At 39.3% G+C, this 16,422-nt stretch overlaps 1 protein-coding gene across 1 annotated transcript in view; it reads left to right on the plus strand.

The window, feature by feature from the left end:
- DAGLB (diacylglycerol lipase beta) overlaps nt 1–15,929 on the plus strand; it is a 95,275-nt gene extending 79,346 nt beyond the window's left edge. Inside the window, exons 14-15 of the mRNA XM_053694656.1 lie at nt 11,363–11,621; nt 14,571–15,929. Of these exons, the coding sequence (XP_053550631.1) occupies nt 11,363–11,621; nt 14,571–14,770 (459 nt within the window). The 3' untranslated portion in view covers nt 14,771–15,929. The remainder of the gene's footprint in view (nt 1–11,362; nt 11,622–14,570) is intronic.
- Nucleotides 15,930–16,422: the final 493 nt, after the last annotated feature.

The raw sequence follows: 16,422 nt of genomic DNA on the forward strand, positions 1-16,422 counted from the left end.
AGAGGAATAGGATTTAGGAATATTTATATCAGATTATTTGTAACTTGGTAAACAATGCAGTATTGCAGCAAGTTAGGGCAGTAGAATGCTCGGATGTATTGGTAGAGGTATTTGCAGCAGAAATAATACTGTTCTTGCACCACTTTACAGATCACTTGTTAATTACTCAACTTGAGTATTGTGTACAGTTGCCATATCTCCAGAAGGATACAATAAATTCTCCCATTTAAATAGTTCCCAATGTTCCATTTTACCTGGAACTATTTAAATGGGAGACATTTTTTGGGTGAACTGTCTCTTTAATATACATGAAAGCTATACATGTTGTTCAGGTCAGCTTTTCTGGATAAGTTTGAATATTTTTAGTTTACAAGTAGCTCCTTTACCCTTATTTTGGCATTTGAAATAGCTGATTTAGCTTGTTGTTTCCCAACCTGTACTGAAAGTTTTGATACTGGAGTCTCAGCTATTGAATAGCCTAAGTAAACACAGCCAGTAGAAGAAATTGAACACAGTGGGGTGCAGGATAGTTAAGTAATAAAATGATAATTTTCCATTGTTCTCTCTATTTATTGAGCTTTAGTTTTTCAGACCAATATAAGTTAAGGAAGCAAGTGTGTGTACACAAAGTGGTAACATAATGAGATGTGATATTACCTGCAAGCTCAACCCATTGTATTAGGCTGTGGTTTAAAATCACAAAACCAGCAACTTCATATACACAAACCTGAAAATGTAATTTCTCATACATTTTATACTCTGCTGCTGGTATAACAAGTCATTGAAAATACATTATTATAAAAACAATTTTACAGTTTACTGTCCCTTTAAGGATCTTAATAAAACTTAGGCTGTAAGTATTGCTCACAAAAAGAGCAACACCAGAACAAGGGGTCATGATCTTACATTAGATTGTAGTACAAGGCTATTTTACATACTAATTAATTCCTGGGATAAGCATAAGGCTATCCTACTTACTAATTAATTCCTGGGATAAGCATAAGGCTATCCTACTTACTAATTAATTCCTGGGATAAGCATAAGGCTATCCTACTTACTAATTAATTCCTGGGATAAGTATAAGGCTATCCTACGTACTAATTAATGCCTGGGATAAGCATAAGACTATATACTAACTAATTTCTGGGATAAGTATAAGGCTATCCTACGTACTAATTAATGCCTGTGATAAGCATATGGCTATTTTACATACGAATTAATTCCTGGGATAAGCATATGGCTATTCTACGTACTAATTAATGCCTGGGATAAGCATAAGGCTATTCTACATACTAATTAATTCCTGGGATAAGTATAAGGCTATCCTACGTACTAATTAATGCCTGGGATAAGCATAAGACTATATACTAACTAATTTCTGGGATAAGTATAAGGCTATCCTACGTACTAATTAATGCCTGGGATAAGCATAAGGCTATTCTACATACTAATTAATTTCTGGGATAAGTATAAGGCTATCCTACGTACTAATTAATGCCTGTGATAAGCATATGGCTATTTTACATACTAATTAATGCCTGAGATAAGCATATGGCTATTTTACATACTAATTAATGCCTGAGATAAGCATATGGCTATTCTACGTGCTAATTAAAGGACCAGTCAACAGTAGCAAAAAGCTAACCCAAAATAAGAGTACCAGTGCATAGTAAAGCATGACATCATCATAGTAAATGTAAACTTTTATGAAAACGTACACATAATTTCCATCGTTTTCAATTATGGAGCCGCATAATGATTGCCCCTGCCCTGAGGATGATGTGCCTCATTTGATGGACAAGATTTATCAGAAGAGGGCTAATTAGCGTTTAATTTTTCTTTTGCGTGCGTCAACAACCCCCTCCCTGTGTGTAATCACATCAACACCCCCCGCGCACGCGATCATGTCAGCCCCCTGTGCACACTCATTTTTTTTCCAAGGCGCCCCAGCTGTTACACTGGGCAATTGCGACTGCACACCAACAAAGCTGTTAGCTTTATTAGCCTGAGCTCCTGATGAGACACCCGTGGGTCAGTTTATTTTCGGGGTTCTCTGATTCATTTTTCCCGAATCACAGTGAAAGACGCTTATCAGCCAGCAGTTTTTTTTCTTCACTCTTTTCCCAAGCTACTTAAAGGGACAGTCAAGTCCCAAAAAAAACTTTCATGATTTAAATAGGGCATGCCATTTTAAGCAACTTTCCATTTTACTTTTATCACCAATTTTGCTTTGTTCTCTTGGTATTCTTAGTTGAAAGCTAAAACTAGGAGGTTCATATGCTAATTTCTTAGACCTTGAAGACTTCCTCTAATCTGAATACATTTTGACCATTAGAGGGCATTAGTTCATGTGTTTTATATAGATAACATGGAGTTCATGCATGTGAAGTAACCTAGGAGTGAGCACTGATTGGCTAAAAGGCAAGTCTGTCAAAAGAACTGAAATAAAGGGACAGTCTGCAGAGGCTTAGATACAAGGTAATCACAGAGGTAAAAAGTGTATTAATATAACAGTGTTGGTTATGCAAAATTGGGAAAGGGTAATAAAGGGATTATCTTTTTAAACCACAAAAATTCTGGTTTTGACTGTCCCTTTAAGTTGGCCACAGGAACTGCTGTTATCAGAGTTTAATGCACAATATAGTGTGGATAGCATTTCAATTAAACCAACAACCACAGCTTAGATGCAACAGTTTCCATGCTGAGTACAGAAAGTGATGCGCCCAGCTAGAAAGGCAGAAAACTGAGTTGCCTTGCTACTGTCAGCATTATTAATGCTCATATAAACCGAGTTGCCTTGCTACTGTCAGCATTATTAATGCTCATATAAACTGAGTTGCCTTGCTACGGTCAGCGTGATTAATGCTCATATAAACCGAGTTGCCTTGCTACTGTCAGCATTATTAATGCTCATATAAACTGAGTTGCCTTGCTACGGTCAGCGTGATTAATGCTCATATAAACGGAGTTGCCTTGCTACTGTCAGCATTATTAATGCTCATATAAACTGAGTTGCCTTGCTACGGTCAGCGTGATTAATGCTCATATAAACTGAGTTGCCTTGCTACGGTCAGCGTGATTAATGCTCATATAAACTGAGTTGCCTTGCTACGGTCAGCGTGATTAATGCTCATATAAACTGAGTTGCCTTGCTACTGTCAGCATTATTAATGCTCATATAAACTGAGTTGCCTTGCTACGGTCAGCGTGATTAATGCTCATATAAACTGAGTTGCCTTGCTACGGTCAGCGTGATTAATGCTCATATAAACTGAGTTGCCTTGCTACGGTCAGCGTGATTAATGCTCATATAAACTGAGTTGCCTTGCTACGGTCAGCGTGATTAATGCTCATATAAACTGAGTTGTCTTGCTACTGTCAGCGTGATTAATGCTCATATAAACTGAGTTGCCTTGCTACGGTCAGCGTGATTAATGCTCATATAAACTGAGTTGCCTTGCTACGGTCAGCGTGATTAATGCTCATATAAACTGAGTTGCCTTGCTACTGTCAGCGTGATTAATGCTCATATAAACTGAGTTGCCTTGCTACGGTCAGCGTGATTAATGCTCATATAAACTGAGTTGCCTTGCTACTGTCAGCATTATTAATGCTCATATAAACTGAGTTGCCTTGCTACGGTCAGCGTGATTAATGCTCATATAAACTGAGTTGCCTTGCTACTGTCAGCGTGATTAATGCTCATATAAACTGAGTTGCCTTGCTACGGTCAGCGTGATTAATGCTCATATAAACTGAGTTGCCTTGCTACGGTCAGCGTGATTAATGCTCATATAAACTGAGTTGCCTTGCTACTGTCAGCGTGATTAATGCTCATATAAACTGAGTTGCCTTGCTACTGTCAGCGTGATTAATGCTCATATAAACTGAGTTGCCTTGCTACGGTCAGCGTGATTAATGCTCATATAAACTGAGTTGCCTTGCTACGGTCAGCGTGATTAATGCTCATATAAACTGAGTTGCCTTGCTACTGTCAGCGTGATTAATGCTCATATAAACTGAGTTGCCTTGCTACGGTCAGCGTGATTAATGCTCATATAAACTGAGTTGCCTTGCTACGGTCAGCGTGATTAATGCTCATATAAACTGAGTTGCCTTGCTACGGTCAGCGTGATTAATGCTCATATAAACTGAGTTGCCTTGCTACTGTCAGCGTGATTAATGCTTATATAAACTGAGTTGCCTTGCTACGGTCAGCGTGATTAATGCTCATATAAACTGAGTTGCCTTGCTACTGTCAGCGTGATTAATGCTCATATAAACTGAGTTGCCTTGCTACTGTCAGCGTGATTAATGCTCATATAAACTGAGTTGCCTTGCTACTGTCAGCGTGATTAATGCTCATATAAACTGAGTTGCCTTGCTACGGTCAGCGTGATTAATGCTCATATAAACTGAGTTGCCTTGCTACGGTCAGCGTGATTAATGCTCATATAAACTGAGTTGCCTTGCTACTGTCAGCATTATTAATGCTCATATAAACCGAGTTGCCTTGCTACTGTCAGCATTATTAATGCTCATATAAACTGAGTTGCCTTGCTACGGTCAGCGTGATTAATGCTCATATAAACGGAGTTGCCTTGCTACTGTCAGCATTATTAATGCTCATATAAACTGAGTTGCCTTGCTACGGTCAGCGTGATTAATGCTCATATAAACTGAGTTGCCTTGCTACGGTCAGCGTGATTAATGCTCATATAAACTGAGTTGCCTTGCTACGGTCAGCGTGATTAATGCTCATATAAACGGAGTTGCCTTGCTACGGTCAGCGTGATTAATGCTCATATAAACTGAGTTGCCTTGCTACGGTCAGCGTGATTAATGCTCATATAAACTGAGTTGTCTTGCTACTGTCAGCGTGATTAATGCTCATATAAACTGAGTTGCCTTGCTACGGTCAGCGTGATTAATGCTCATATAAACTGAGTTGCCTTGCTACGGTCAGCGTGATTAATGCTCATATAAACTGAGTTGTCTTGCTACTGTCAGCGTGATTAATGCTCATATAAACTGAGTTGCCTTGCTACGGTCAGCGTGATTAATGCTCATATAAACTGAGTTGCCTTGCTACTGTCAGCATTATTAATGCTCATATAAACTGAGTTGCCTTGCTACGGTCAGCGTGATTAATGCTCATATAAACTGAGTTGCCTTGCTACGGTCAGCGTGATTAATGCTCATATAAACTGAGTTGCCTTGCTACGGTCAGCGTGATTAATGCTCATATAAACTGAGTTGCCTTGCTACGGTCAGCGTGATTAATGCTCATATAAACTGAGTTGCCTTGCTACTGTCAGCGTGATTAATGCTCATATAAACTGAGTTGCCTTGCTACGGTCAGCGTGATTAATGCTCATATAAACTGAGTTGCCTTGCTACGGTCAGCGTGATTAATGCTCATATAAACTGAGTTGCCTTGCTACAGTCAGCGTGATTAATGCTCATATAAACTGAGTTGCCTTGCTACGGTCAGCGTGATTAATGCTCATATAAACTGAGTTGCCTTGCTACGGTCAGCGTGATTAATGCTCATATAAACTGAGTTGCCTTGCTACGGTCAGCGTGATTAATGCTCATATAAACTGAGTTGCCTTGCTACGGTCAGCGTGATTAATGCTCATATAAACTGAGTTGCCTTGCTACGGTCAGCGTGATTAATGCTCATATAAACTGAGTTGCCTTGCTACGGTCAGCGTGATTAATGCTCATATAAACTGAGTTGCCTTGCTACTGTCAGCGTGATTAATGCTTATATAAACTGAGTTGCCTTGCTACGGTCAGCGTGATTAATGCTCATATAAACTGAGTTGCCTTGCTACTGTCAGCGTGATTAATGCTCATATAAACTGAGTTGCCTTGCTACTGTCAGCGTGATTAATGCTCATATAAACTGAGTTGCCTTGCTACTGTCAGCGTGATTAATGCTCATATAAACTGAGTTGCCTTGCTACGGTCAGCGTGATTAATGCTCATATAAACTGAGTTGCCTTGCTACGGTCAGCGTGATTAATGCTCATATAAACTGAGTTGCCTTGCTACTGTCAGCATTATTAATGCTCATATAAACCGAGTTGCCTTGCTACTGTCAGCATTATTAATGCTCATATAAACTGAGTTGCCTTGCTACGGTCAGCGTGATTAATGCTCATATAAACCGAGTTGCCTTGCTACTGTCAGCATTATTAATGCTCATATAAACTGAGTTGCCTTGCTACGGTCAGCGTGATTAATGCTCATATAAACTGAGTTGTCTTGCTACTGTCAGCGTGATTAATGCTCATATAAACTGAGTTGCCTTGCTACGGTCAGCGTGATTAATGCTCATATAAACTGAGTTGCCTTGCTACGGTCAGCGTGATTAATGCTCATATAAACTGAGTTGTCTTGCTACTGTCAGCGTGATTAATGCTCATATAAACTGAGTTGCCTTGCTACGGTCAGCGTGATTAATGCTCATATAAACTGAGTTGCCTTGCTACTGTCAGCATTATTAATGCTCATATAAACTGAGTTGCCTTGCTACGGTCAGCGTGATTAATGCTCATATAAACTGAGTTGCCTTGCTACGGTCAGCGTGATTAATGCTCATATAAACTGAGTTGCCTTGCTACGGTCAGCGTGATTAATGCTCATATAAACTGAGTTGCCTTGCTACGGTCAGCGTGATTAATGCTCATATAAACTGAGTTGCCTTGCTACTGTCAGCGTGATTAATGCTCATATAAACTGAGTTGCCTTGCTACTGTCAGCGTGATTAATGCTCATATAAACTGAGTTGCCTTGCTACGGTCAGCGTGATTAATGCTCATATAAACTGAGTTGCCTTGCTACGGTCAGCGTGATTAATGCTCATATAAACTGAGTTGCCTTGCTACTGTCAGCGTGATTAATGCTCATATAAACTGAGTTGCCTTGCTACGGTCAGCGTGATTAATGCTCATATAAACTGAGTTGCCTTGCTACGGTCAGCGTGATTAATGCTCATATAAACTGAGTTGCCTTGCTACGGTCAGCGTGATTAATGCTCATATAAACTGAGTTGCCTTGCTACGGTCAGCGTGATTAATGCTCATATAAACTGAGTTGCCTTGCTACTGTCAGCGTGATTAATGCTTATATAAACTGAGTTGCCTTGCTACGGTCAGCGTGATTAATGCTCATATAAACTGAGTTGCCTTGCTACTGTCAGCGTGATTAATGCTCATATAAACTGAGTTGCCTTGCTACTGTCAGCGTGATTAATGCTCATATAAACTGAGTTGCCTTGCTACTGTCAGCGTGATTAATGCTCATATAAACTGAGTTGCCTTGCTACGGTCAGCGTGATTAATGCTCATATAAACTGAGTTGCCTTGCTACGGTCAGCGTGATTAATGCTCATATAAACTGAGTTGCCTTGCTACTGTCAGTATTATTAATGCTCATATAAACTGAGTTGCCTTGCTACGGTCAGCGTGATTAATGCTCATATAAACTGAGTTGCCTTGCTACGGTCAGCGTGATTAATGCTCATATAAACTGAGTTGCCTTGCTACGGTCAGCGTGATTAATGCTCATATAAACTGAGTTGCCTTGCTACGGTCAGCGTGATTAATGCTCATATAAACTGAGTTGCCTTGCTACGGTCAGCGTGATTAATGCTCATATAAACTGAGTTGCCTTGCTACTGTCAGCGTGATTAATGCTCATATAAACTGAGTTGCCTTGCTACTGTCAGCGTGATTAATGCTCATATAAACTGAGTTGCCTTGCTACGGTCAGCGTGATTAATGCTCATATAAACTGAGTTGCCTTGCTACGGTCAGCGTGATTAATGCTCATATAAACTGAGTTGCCTTGCTACTGTCAGCGTGATTAATGCTCATATAAACTGAGTTGCCTTGCTACGGTCAGCGTGATTAATGCTCATATAAACTGAGTTGCCTTGCTACGGTCAGCGTGATTAATGCTCATATAAACTGAGTTGCCTTGCTACGGTCAGCGTGATTAATGCTCATATAAACTGAGTTGCCTTGCTACGGTCAGCGTGATTAATGCTCATATAAACTGAGTTGCCTTGCTACTGTCAGCGTGATTAATGCTTATATAAACTGAGTTGCCTTGCTACGGTCAGCGTGATTAATGCTCATATAAACTGAGTTCTCTTGCTACTGTCAGCGTGATTAATGCTCATATAAACTGAGTTGCCTTGCTACTGTCAGCGTGATTAATGCTCATATAAACTGAGTTGCCTTGCTACTGTCAGCGTGATTAATGCTCATATAAACTGAGTTGCCTTGCTACTGTCAGCGTGATTAATGCTCATATAAACTGAGTTGCCTTGCTACGGTCAGCGTGATTAATGCTCATATAAACTGAGTTGCCTTGCTACGGTCAGCGTGATTAATGCTCATATAAACTGAGTTGCCTTGCTACGGTCAGCGTGATTAATGCTCATATAAACTGAGTTGCCTTGCTACGGTCAGCGTGATTAATGCTCATATAAACTGAGTTGCCTTGCTACGGTCAGCGTGATTAATGCTCATATAAACTGAGTTGCCTTGCTACGGTCAGCGTGATTAATGCTCATATAAACGGAGTTGCCTTGCTACGGTCAGCGTGATTAATGCTCATATAAACGGAGTTGCCTTGCTACGGTCAGCGTGATTAATGCTCATATAAACGGAGTTGCCTTGCTACGGTCAGCGTGATTAATGCTCATATAAACTGAGTTGCCTTGCTACGGTCAGCGTGATTAATGCTCATATAAACTGAGTTGCCTTGCTACGGTCAGCGTGATTAATGCTCATATAAACTGAGTTGCCTTGCTACGGTCAGCGTGATTAATGCTCATATAAACTGAGTTGCCTTGCTACGGTCAGCGTGATTAATGCTCATATAAACTGAGTTGCCTTGCTACGGTCAGCGTGATTAATGCTCATATAAACTGAGTTGCCTTGCTACGGTCAGCGTGATTAATGCTCATATAAACTGAGTTGCCTTGCTACTGTCAGCGTGATTAATGCTCATATAAACTGAGTTGCCTTGCTACTGTCAGCGTGATTAATGCTCATATAAACTGAGTTGCCTTGCTACAGTCAGCGTGATTAATGCTCATATAAACTGAGTTGCCTTGCTACAGTCAGCGTGATTAATGCTCATATAAACTGAGTTGCCTTGCTACGGTCAGCGTGATTAATGCTCATATAAACTGCTAACCTGGAGAAGAGAGCCATACACAGAGCAATGGGAGTAGAGATTGTCCACAAACATTCATCTCTCGAGTGAACCAAGGGCTGATCACACATCTTTTTAAAATTGTATTTCTATTTTGTTTTTACTGTAACTCACAGGCATCCTGCAATAATAAACACTGCTTTGTCACACTAGAACTCCACATTACAGCACGCAGGCGCTCTTCTGCTTATGTGGGCAGTGCACAATATTTTATGTGCACTGCTCCACCAAAGAATCGCTGTCTCGTTGTGCCAGTGATGTCACGTATGACGTCCACTTCCGGTTGTGTGTGCGCAGAGGCAGAAAACTGCATATACATATATGCAGTTTTCATTTGGTAACATCACCCACGTAACACAGGGGGACGGGAAAAGCTAAAAAATAATCAAAATGATCGTTTTCAAAGATTAAAAGATGCAAATTACACAGGTACAGCTCTACATACATATTTTTATATTGTGGACACATTCATTATGGTATCCTGGAGTGTTGACTGGTCCTTTTAATGCCTGGGATAAGCATAAGGCTATCCTACCTACTAATTAATGCCTAGGATAAGCATAAGGCTATCCTACCTACTAATTAATGCCTGGGATAAGATATGGCTATCCTACCTACTAATTAATGCCTAGGATAAGCATAAGGCTATCCTACGTACTAATTAATGCCTAGGATAAGCATATGGCTATACAACCTACTAATTAATGCCTGGGATAAGCACATGGCTATCCTACCTACTAATTAATGCCTAGGATAAGCATATGGCTATCCAACCTACTAATTAATGCCTGGGATAAGCATATGGCTATCCTACCTACTAATTAATGCCTAGGATAAGCATAAGGCTATCCTACCTACTAATTAATGCCTAGGATAAGCATAAGGCTATCCTACCTACTAATTAATGCCTGGGATAAGATATGGCTATCCTACGTACTAATTAATGCCTAGGATAAGCATATGGCTATCCAACCTACTAATTAATGCCTGGGATAAGCACATGGCTATCCTACCTACTAATTAATGCCTAGGATAAGCATATGGCTATCCAACCTACTAATTAATGCCTGGGATAAGCATATGGCTATCCTACCTACTAATTAATGCCTAGGATAAGCATAAGGTTATCCTACATACTAATTAATGCCTAGGATAAGCATAAGGCTATCCTACATACTAATTAATGCCTGGGATAAGCATATGGCTATCCTACCTACTAATTAATGCCTAGGATAAGCATATGGCTATCCAACCTACTAATTAAGGCCTGGGATAAGCATATGGCTATCCTAAGTACTAATTAATGCATGGGATAAGCATAAGGCTATCCTACATACTGGGATGAGCATACAGCTATCCTAGGTACTGATTAATGCCTGGGATAAGCATATAGCTATACTACCACTAATTAATTCCTGGGATAAACATATGGCTATCCTACCTACTAATTAATGCCTGGGATAAGCATAAGGGTATCCTACTTAATAATTAATGCCTGGGATAAGCATATGGCTATCCAACCTACTAATTAATGCCTGGGATAAGCATATGGCTATCCAACCTACTAATTAATGCCTGGGATAAGCATATGGCTATCCTACATACTAATTAATGCCTGGGATAAGCATAAGGCTATCCTACCTACTAATTAATGCCTGGGATAAGCATAAGGCTATCCTACTTAATAATTAATGCTTACCTTCCTGCTTTTCAACAAAGGATAACAAGAAAACAAAGAAAAATTGATAATAAAAGTAAATTAGAAAGTAGTTTAAATGTTATGTTCTATCTGAATAATGAAAGAAAAACTTTGGATTTTATATCCCTTGAAGCTTACACTTTTGGTGACTAGATGAGCATTTTGGTTCTTATATGTTGGCAAAATCTATATTTCTATCTCATTGACATCCGTAGGATTAAGTGCACAGTCATGTTTCTATATAGCCCCTTTATCTGTGTAATCCATTAATTAATGATTTTATGCAGCAGCCAAACAACTCCGGTAAACCACTTGTAAAGTAGTTAGGAGATCATGTGACCAGCTTGCTGCTTTACCCACTACTTGATTATTTGAAATCCTTGAGCCTGTAATTTTAAACTGCTGTTCCTTCCGGCTTGTTCTCAGTACCAGATCCTGTTGCGGGGCTGCTGGTATGAAATATTCGGTGGGACACCTGACAACTTCCCAACAGAACTCGATGGCACAAACGAGGCATCTTTATCGCAGCCTCTCCTTGCTGAGCATAGCCTACTGGTTCAGAGATCCACTTTGTACAATACCGAGATAGAGGGGTCTCCCTTAGGCTCCCCGCATCACCCTCCTTTATATCTACCTGGAAAGATCATCCATATTGTGGAAGAGAGCAGATCAGGGAGGTACGTTAGTTAAAACAATTAACTAATTTCTACATATGTGTGTGCATCTCTATCAATCAAAACCAGCACACAGAATGATACGGTTCCTAACCTACAGCTTCCAACCAAACACATTGAGAATTCCCAATGGTGCCAGAACATTTACAAAACCCAGAAGTGGGCAGCTTTGTAACATCATAGTGGGCCCACATCCAAAACCACTTGCAAAACACCAGGTAGCTGTAGTTGTGACACCCTTGGGGTTCTCAGTGTGTTTGGTTGGAAGTCTGCATATGTTAGCTGTAGGCTAGGATCCAGGTAAGAACAAACGGTGAAGTAGTTCCTGGGCTTATAACTGTTTGGCCCAACTCTGTTATAAACTCTTCATTGTTATGCCTAGCTGTGTTGCACCCAAGCAATTGCTGACTATTTTGTTTGGTGTTTGAGATTTTTTTGTGGGAGTTCCACTATTGGGCTTTGCACCCAGACTGGTCTGAAGTTATCTGCCTGAGTCACTGATTGTAAATACAGCTCCGGTTTGAGAATGCAGTACACTTCTGGGTTATAAATATATATAAATGGACTGCACTCTCAAATGGGACTGGGTAAACATCCTATTACCTGCAAAACTCACAGCCCTGGATGCTCACCGGCACTCAGGTAGCTGGACAGCTTTCAGAGACTCTGGCAGTGAACCCCGGACAAGCCTGGGTGCAAAGCCAATAGGGAAAATTACAAAACTATATCTCTCTCTATTCCAAGTAAACCCCTACTCGGCCAGTGCATGTGGGGAATACAAAAAGCAGGCAGACCACAGGAATTTAAACAGCAAGCCTTTTTATGTGCAGAAAAAGAAATCCTAACAGAGGGTCTTAAGCCATAAGTCCCTCTGTTAGGATTTCTTTTTCTGCACATAAAAAGGCTTGCTGTTTAAATTCCTGTGGTCTGCCTGCTTTTTGTATTACCCATATGCACTGGTCGAGTAGGGGTTTACTTGGAATCTGGATACTTTTAATAGCAGCGCACCAGGAAGTTGGATTGTTTGGTGTGTGCCGTTTCCCAGTTGGTTAAGTGTGTGTGTGTGTGTATATATATATATTGTGTGTGTGTGTGTGTGTATGTATATATATATATATATATATATATATATATATTGTGTGTGTGTGTGTATATATATATATAGTGTGTGTATATATATATTGTGTGTGTGTGTATGTATATGTGTGTAGATATATATATATATATATATATATATATATATATATATATATATTGTGTGTGTGTGTGTGTGTATATATATATATATATGTATATATATGTATGTGTATATATATATATATATATATATGAGAAAAAATAACTTATTGTGTAGTTCATTAACAAATCTAGACAGGCCCAGAGGCTTGTTTTCCCACAGAAAACCTCTGAATTACATTGTTTCCAATGCAGCAACGGATTCTGGGTAAGATATGCAAATTAAGTACACAATGACACACCTTTTTACTTCAGTCTGCTTTTCAGCAGGTTCCCTTTACGCCAAAGTATCGCTGTTCACACAGCTTATAAACTTAGCTAGGGATAGTGCAGTGATTAATAACCATCCCAGAACAGACTGTTTCGTGGTTTTTGCCACTCATCAGCTGGGAGAAGGTTAGAATCACTGCTGGGTGAAGTTGATTCCAGGCAGAATACAACAACATTTTAAATTAGGGGGAGATAAAAGGCGAGTTTAAAATCCTCCACTATGCACAAAATAACTCATTGTGTAGTTCATTAACAAATCTAGACAGGCCCAGAGGCTTGTTTTCCCACAGAAAACCTCTGAATTACATTGTTTCCAATGCAGCAAAGGATGGCCTCTGGGCCTGTCTAGATTTGTTAATGAACTACACAAACTTGCCTTTTATCTCCCCTAATTTAAAATGTTGTATTCTGCCTGGAATCAACTTCACCCAGCAGTGATTCTAACCTTCTCCCAGCTGATGAGTGGCAAAAACCACGAAACAGTCTGTCCTGGGATGGTTATTAATCACTGCACTAACCCTAGCTAAGTTTATAAGCTGTGTGAACAGCGATACTTTGGCGTAAAGGGAACTTGCTGAAAAGCAGACTGAAGTAAAAAGGTGTGTTGTGTACTTAATTCGCATATCTTACCCTGAATCCTTTGCTGCATTGGAAACAATGTAATTCAGAGGTTTTCTGTGGGAAAACAAGCCTCTGGGCCTGTCTAGATTTGTTAATGAACTACACAATGAGTTATTTTTTCTATATTTTGTGCATAGTGGAGGATTTTAAACTCGCCTTTTATCTCCCCCTAATTTAAAATGTTGGTGTGTGTGTGTGTATGTATATGTATGTATATAGCTACTGAGAAATTCTATGTTTCTGTGGCACAAAAGTATATGATTACCAGTCCTTGAATATGTCACTTCCTGTATGAACGAGTGGATTTGATAACATGTACAGACTTTGAATGTGTTACAAATCCATTATGTGTTTCGTTGTCTTTTATCTGACATGCTACAAGTGCAACCTCACTATCTACAGAACAGCCTTTGGAAAGAGGTTGTAAATGATTAATTTCCAGTAATGATAAACATAGGAAAGTCCATTAGTTATCTGCTCAGCTGATCCAGTCATTAAAGTTTTTTTTTCCCCTAGGATGACTTGGCGTTCATAGGAAATGAAATTGAGAACTGAGTCAGACCAGTTTTTTTTTTTTTTTTTGTGTCTTATTAATCTTAGATCTTTTCAGATTGTACATGTCTATCTCATCTCCTCTTCTGTGGCCAGTTAGGGACACTTATATGTAGCATGTTGCAGAGTGTATGTGCTGGATTTTGCGCATCCACTAAATTTTCAAATGTAAATTACAAGAAAACCAAGCGAATGGTGAAAGCACATTACAATGTTGTATTACTAAATATAATTCGACCTTTTATGCACAAGATCTTAATATTAATTGATTCTGTTTTCAGGTTGTGTTTTTTCGGATATTAAGTACGGTGCCAAGTGGTCGAAGGAAACCTCTTTCAGCAGTATTTATATCAGCCCTCGAATGATCACTGATCACATGCCGGATACTGTACTGAACTCTTTAAGGAGCTTGTGTCAAGAAAAAGAGAACTGTACTTCTTGTCAGACCACACAAGGCGTTTTACATACAAATCAGATCTAGCGCATACGTCGTGCCCAAAAAAAGCACAATTTGCATCCCCTACCAACACTGGACTGAAGTCTCTAGAAAAGAAATTCATGGGAGTGTGTTCCTTCTCCAGGTGAAAAATGAAATATATTTGTGTTAACAGTAACAGGTTTCTTGGAATAAGAAGGAAATATTCGTCAGTATGCAAAATATAATTTTACATTTTTATGCAATTTCCAAAGGTTTTGGAATTATTTTTTTTCATAATGCGTTATGAAGACTCGAACAAGAGGAAAAACATTTTAGTGCTTAAAACTATATTCTTTGAAAATAAGACTTCACCAAAGTGGGTTTAAGCCAAGAAATATTTGTTAAATAATAACAAATTTAAATGCAGCTTTGATGGGATATGCTGCACATATGTTAAATGTATCTGCTCAATACTAATACGTGAACGTAGTCGTTATTATGGGGACTTGTGCCCTATAAAGTAAGTGCTCAATGTTATTGTTTTTGCTTCCTCAAACAAAGTCTGCTTTTGGGTTATTTTTTATTATTTGTTTATGCTTACTGTACTATATAGGGTTGTGATTGTATATTCTAGTTGCCACTAAACATCACGCCCGTCAGCGAACATATTTATTAGCCTTCAAGTAATTAACTGTGGCTCCAGCCCAGTAAGTTAAATGGTCGACACCCTACACTAGAAGATATATATTACGACTAATTTTATATATGGAGCTGGCATGCTCCATAGCACTTTTTTGTTACTGTAAGTTGTTACTGTTATTCAGCAAAGCACATAGCAACAGGAAGACACAGAAGGCTGCCTCCCGCTACATGCACACGAATGTGCACAACCACCTGCTGCTTGGCACCTGTTTGAGGAACAAGTCTTACACTGTCAGATGCAATAACTAGGCCCACGGATGTATTTATATATTATGCTGCCCTCAGACCCAGTCTAATGTCATTCCATCTGACGCTTTGTCTCTTTTTGTCCTTGTCAAATGTTTGTTTCTTGACATGTTCATTTAATGCTAAAATATGAAAACCAACAAAAAGTGAGAACTGGTCAAAGGAGAGATTATTAAACATATGGCGGCAAGAATCATTAATATGTGATTATCTGTTCTCTCTTTATGTTTACTGCCTTATCGGACTTTTAAAAATAAACATAGCTGTGAATGTTTTTTGCTTCTAAATTCTATTTACTAACTTTTTTTTGCTGCTAGGATAGCAAAATTGCAGCTGCCATAATACCCCAGGCAAGGCATTGCTGTGACCACTATGTTGCCAGACATATAATATGACCGCAGGATTGATGTAAGCTTATCTGTGCCACTGGTACCATCACTGCAGAAGCTACAAACTCCTGTTAAGCAATGTATTGCTGTAATGTAGCCTATCTGGTATTGAAGAGGTTAAACCTACTAGAATGCCACCACTCACCCGTTGTAGAGAAGGGCATAATCAGCCGTGCAATATTTTGTGTGCTCCTTTATCAGTCTTGCAGGGGGTATCATTACTGACCCATTCTCATCATTTTGTTGTTGGTTTTTTTTGAAGATCCAGGTTCATACAAAAAAGAGACTACATTTCAGCCTACAGCCCTTAATCATACCACTTATTACATGATTAATGGTTTGTAGCATTTTTTTTAAGACTCCTACCCTGTATTTGAA

The sequence above is a fragment of the Bombina bombina genome, chromosome 11, assembly GCF_027579735.1.
Source record: "Bombina bombina isolate aBomBom1 chromosome 11, aBomBom1.pri, whole genome shotgun sequence".
Taxonomy (NCBI): domain Eukaryota; kingdom Metazoa; phylum Chordata; class Amphibia; order Anura; family Bombinatoridae; genus Bombina; species Bombina bombina.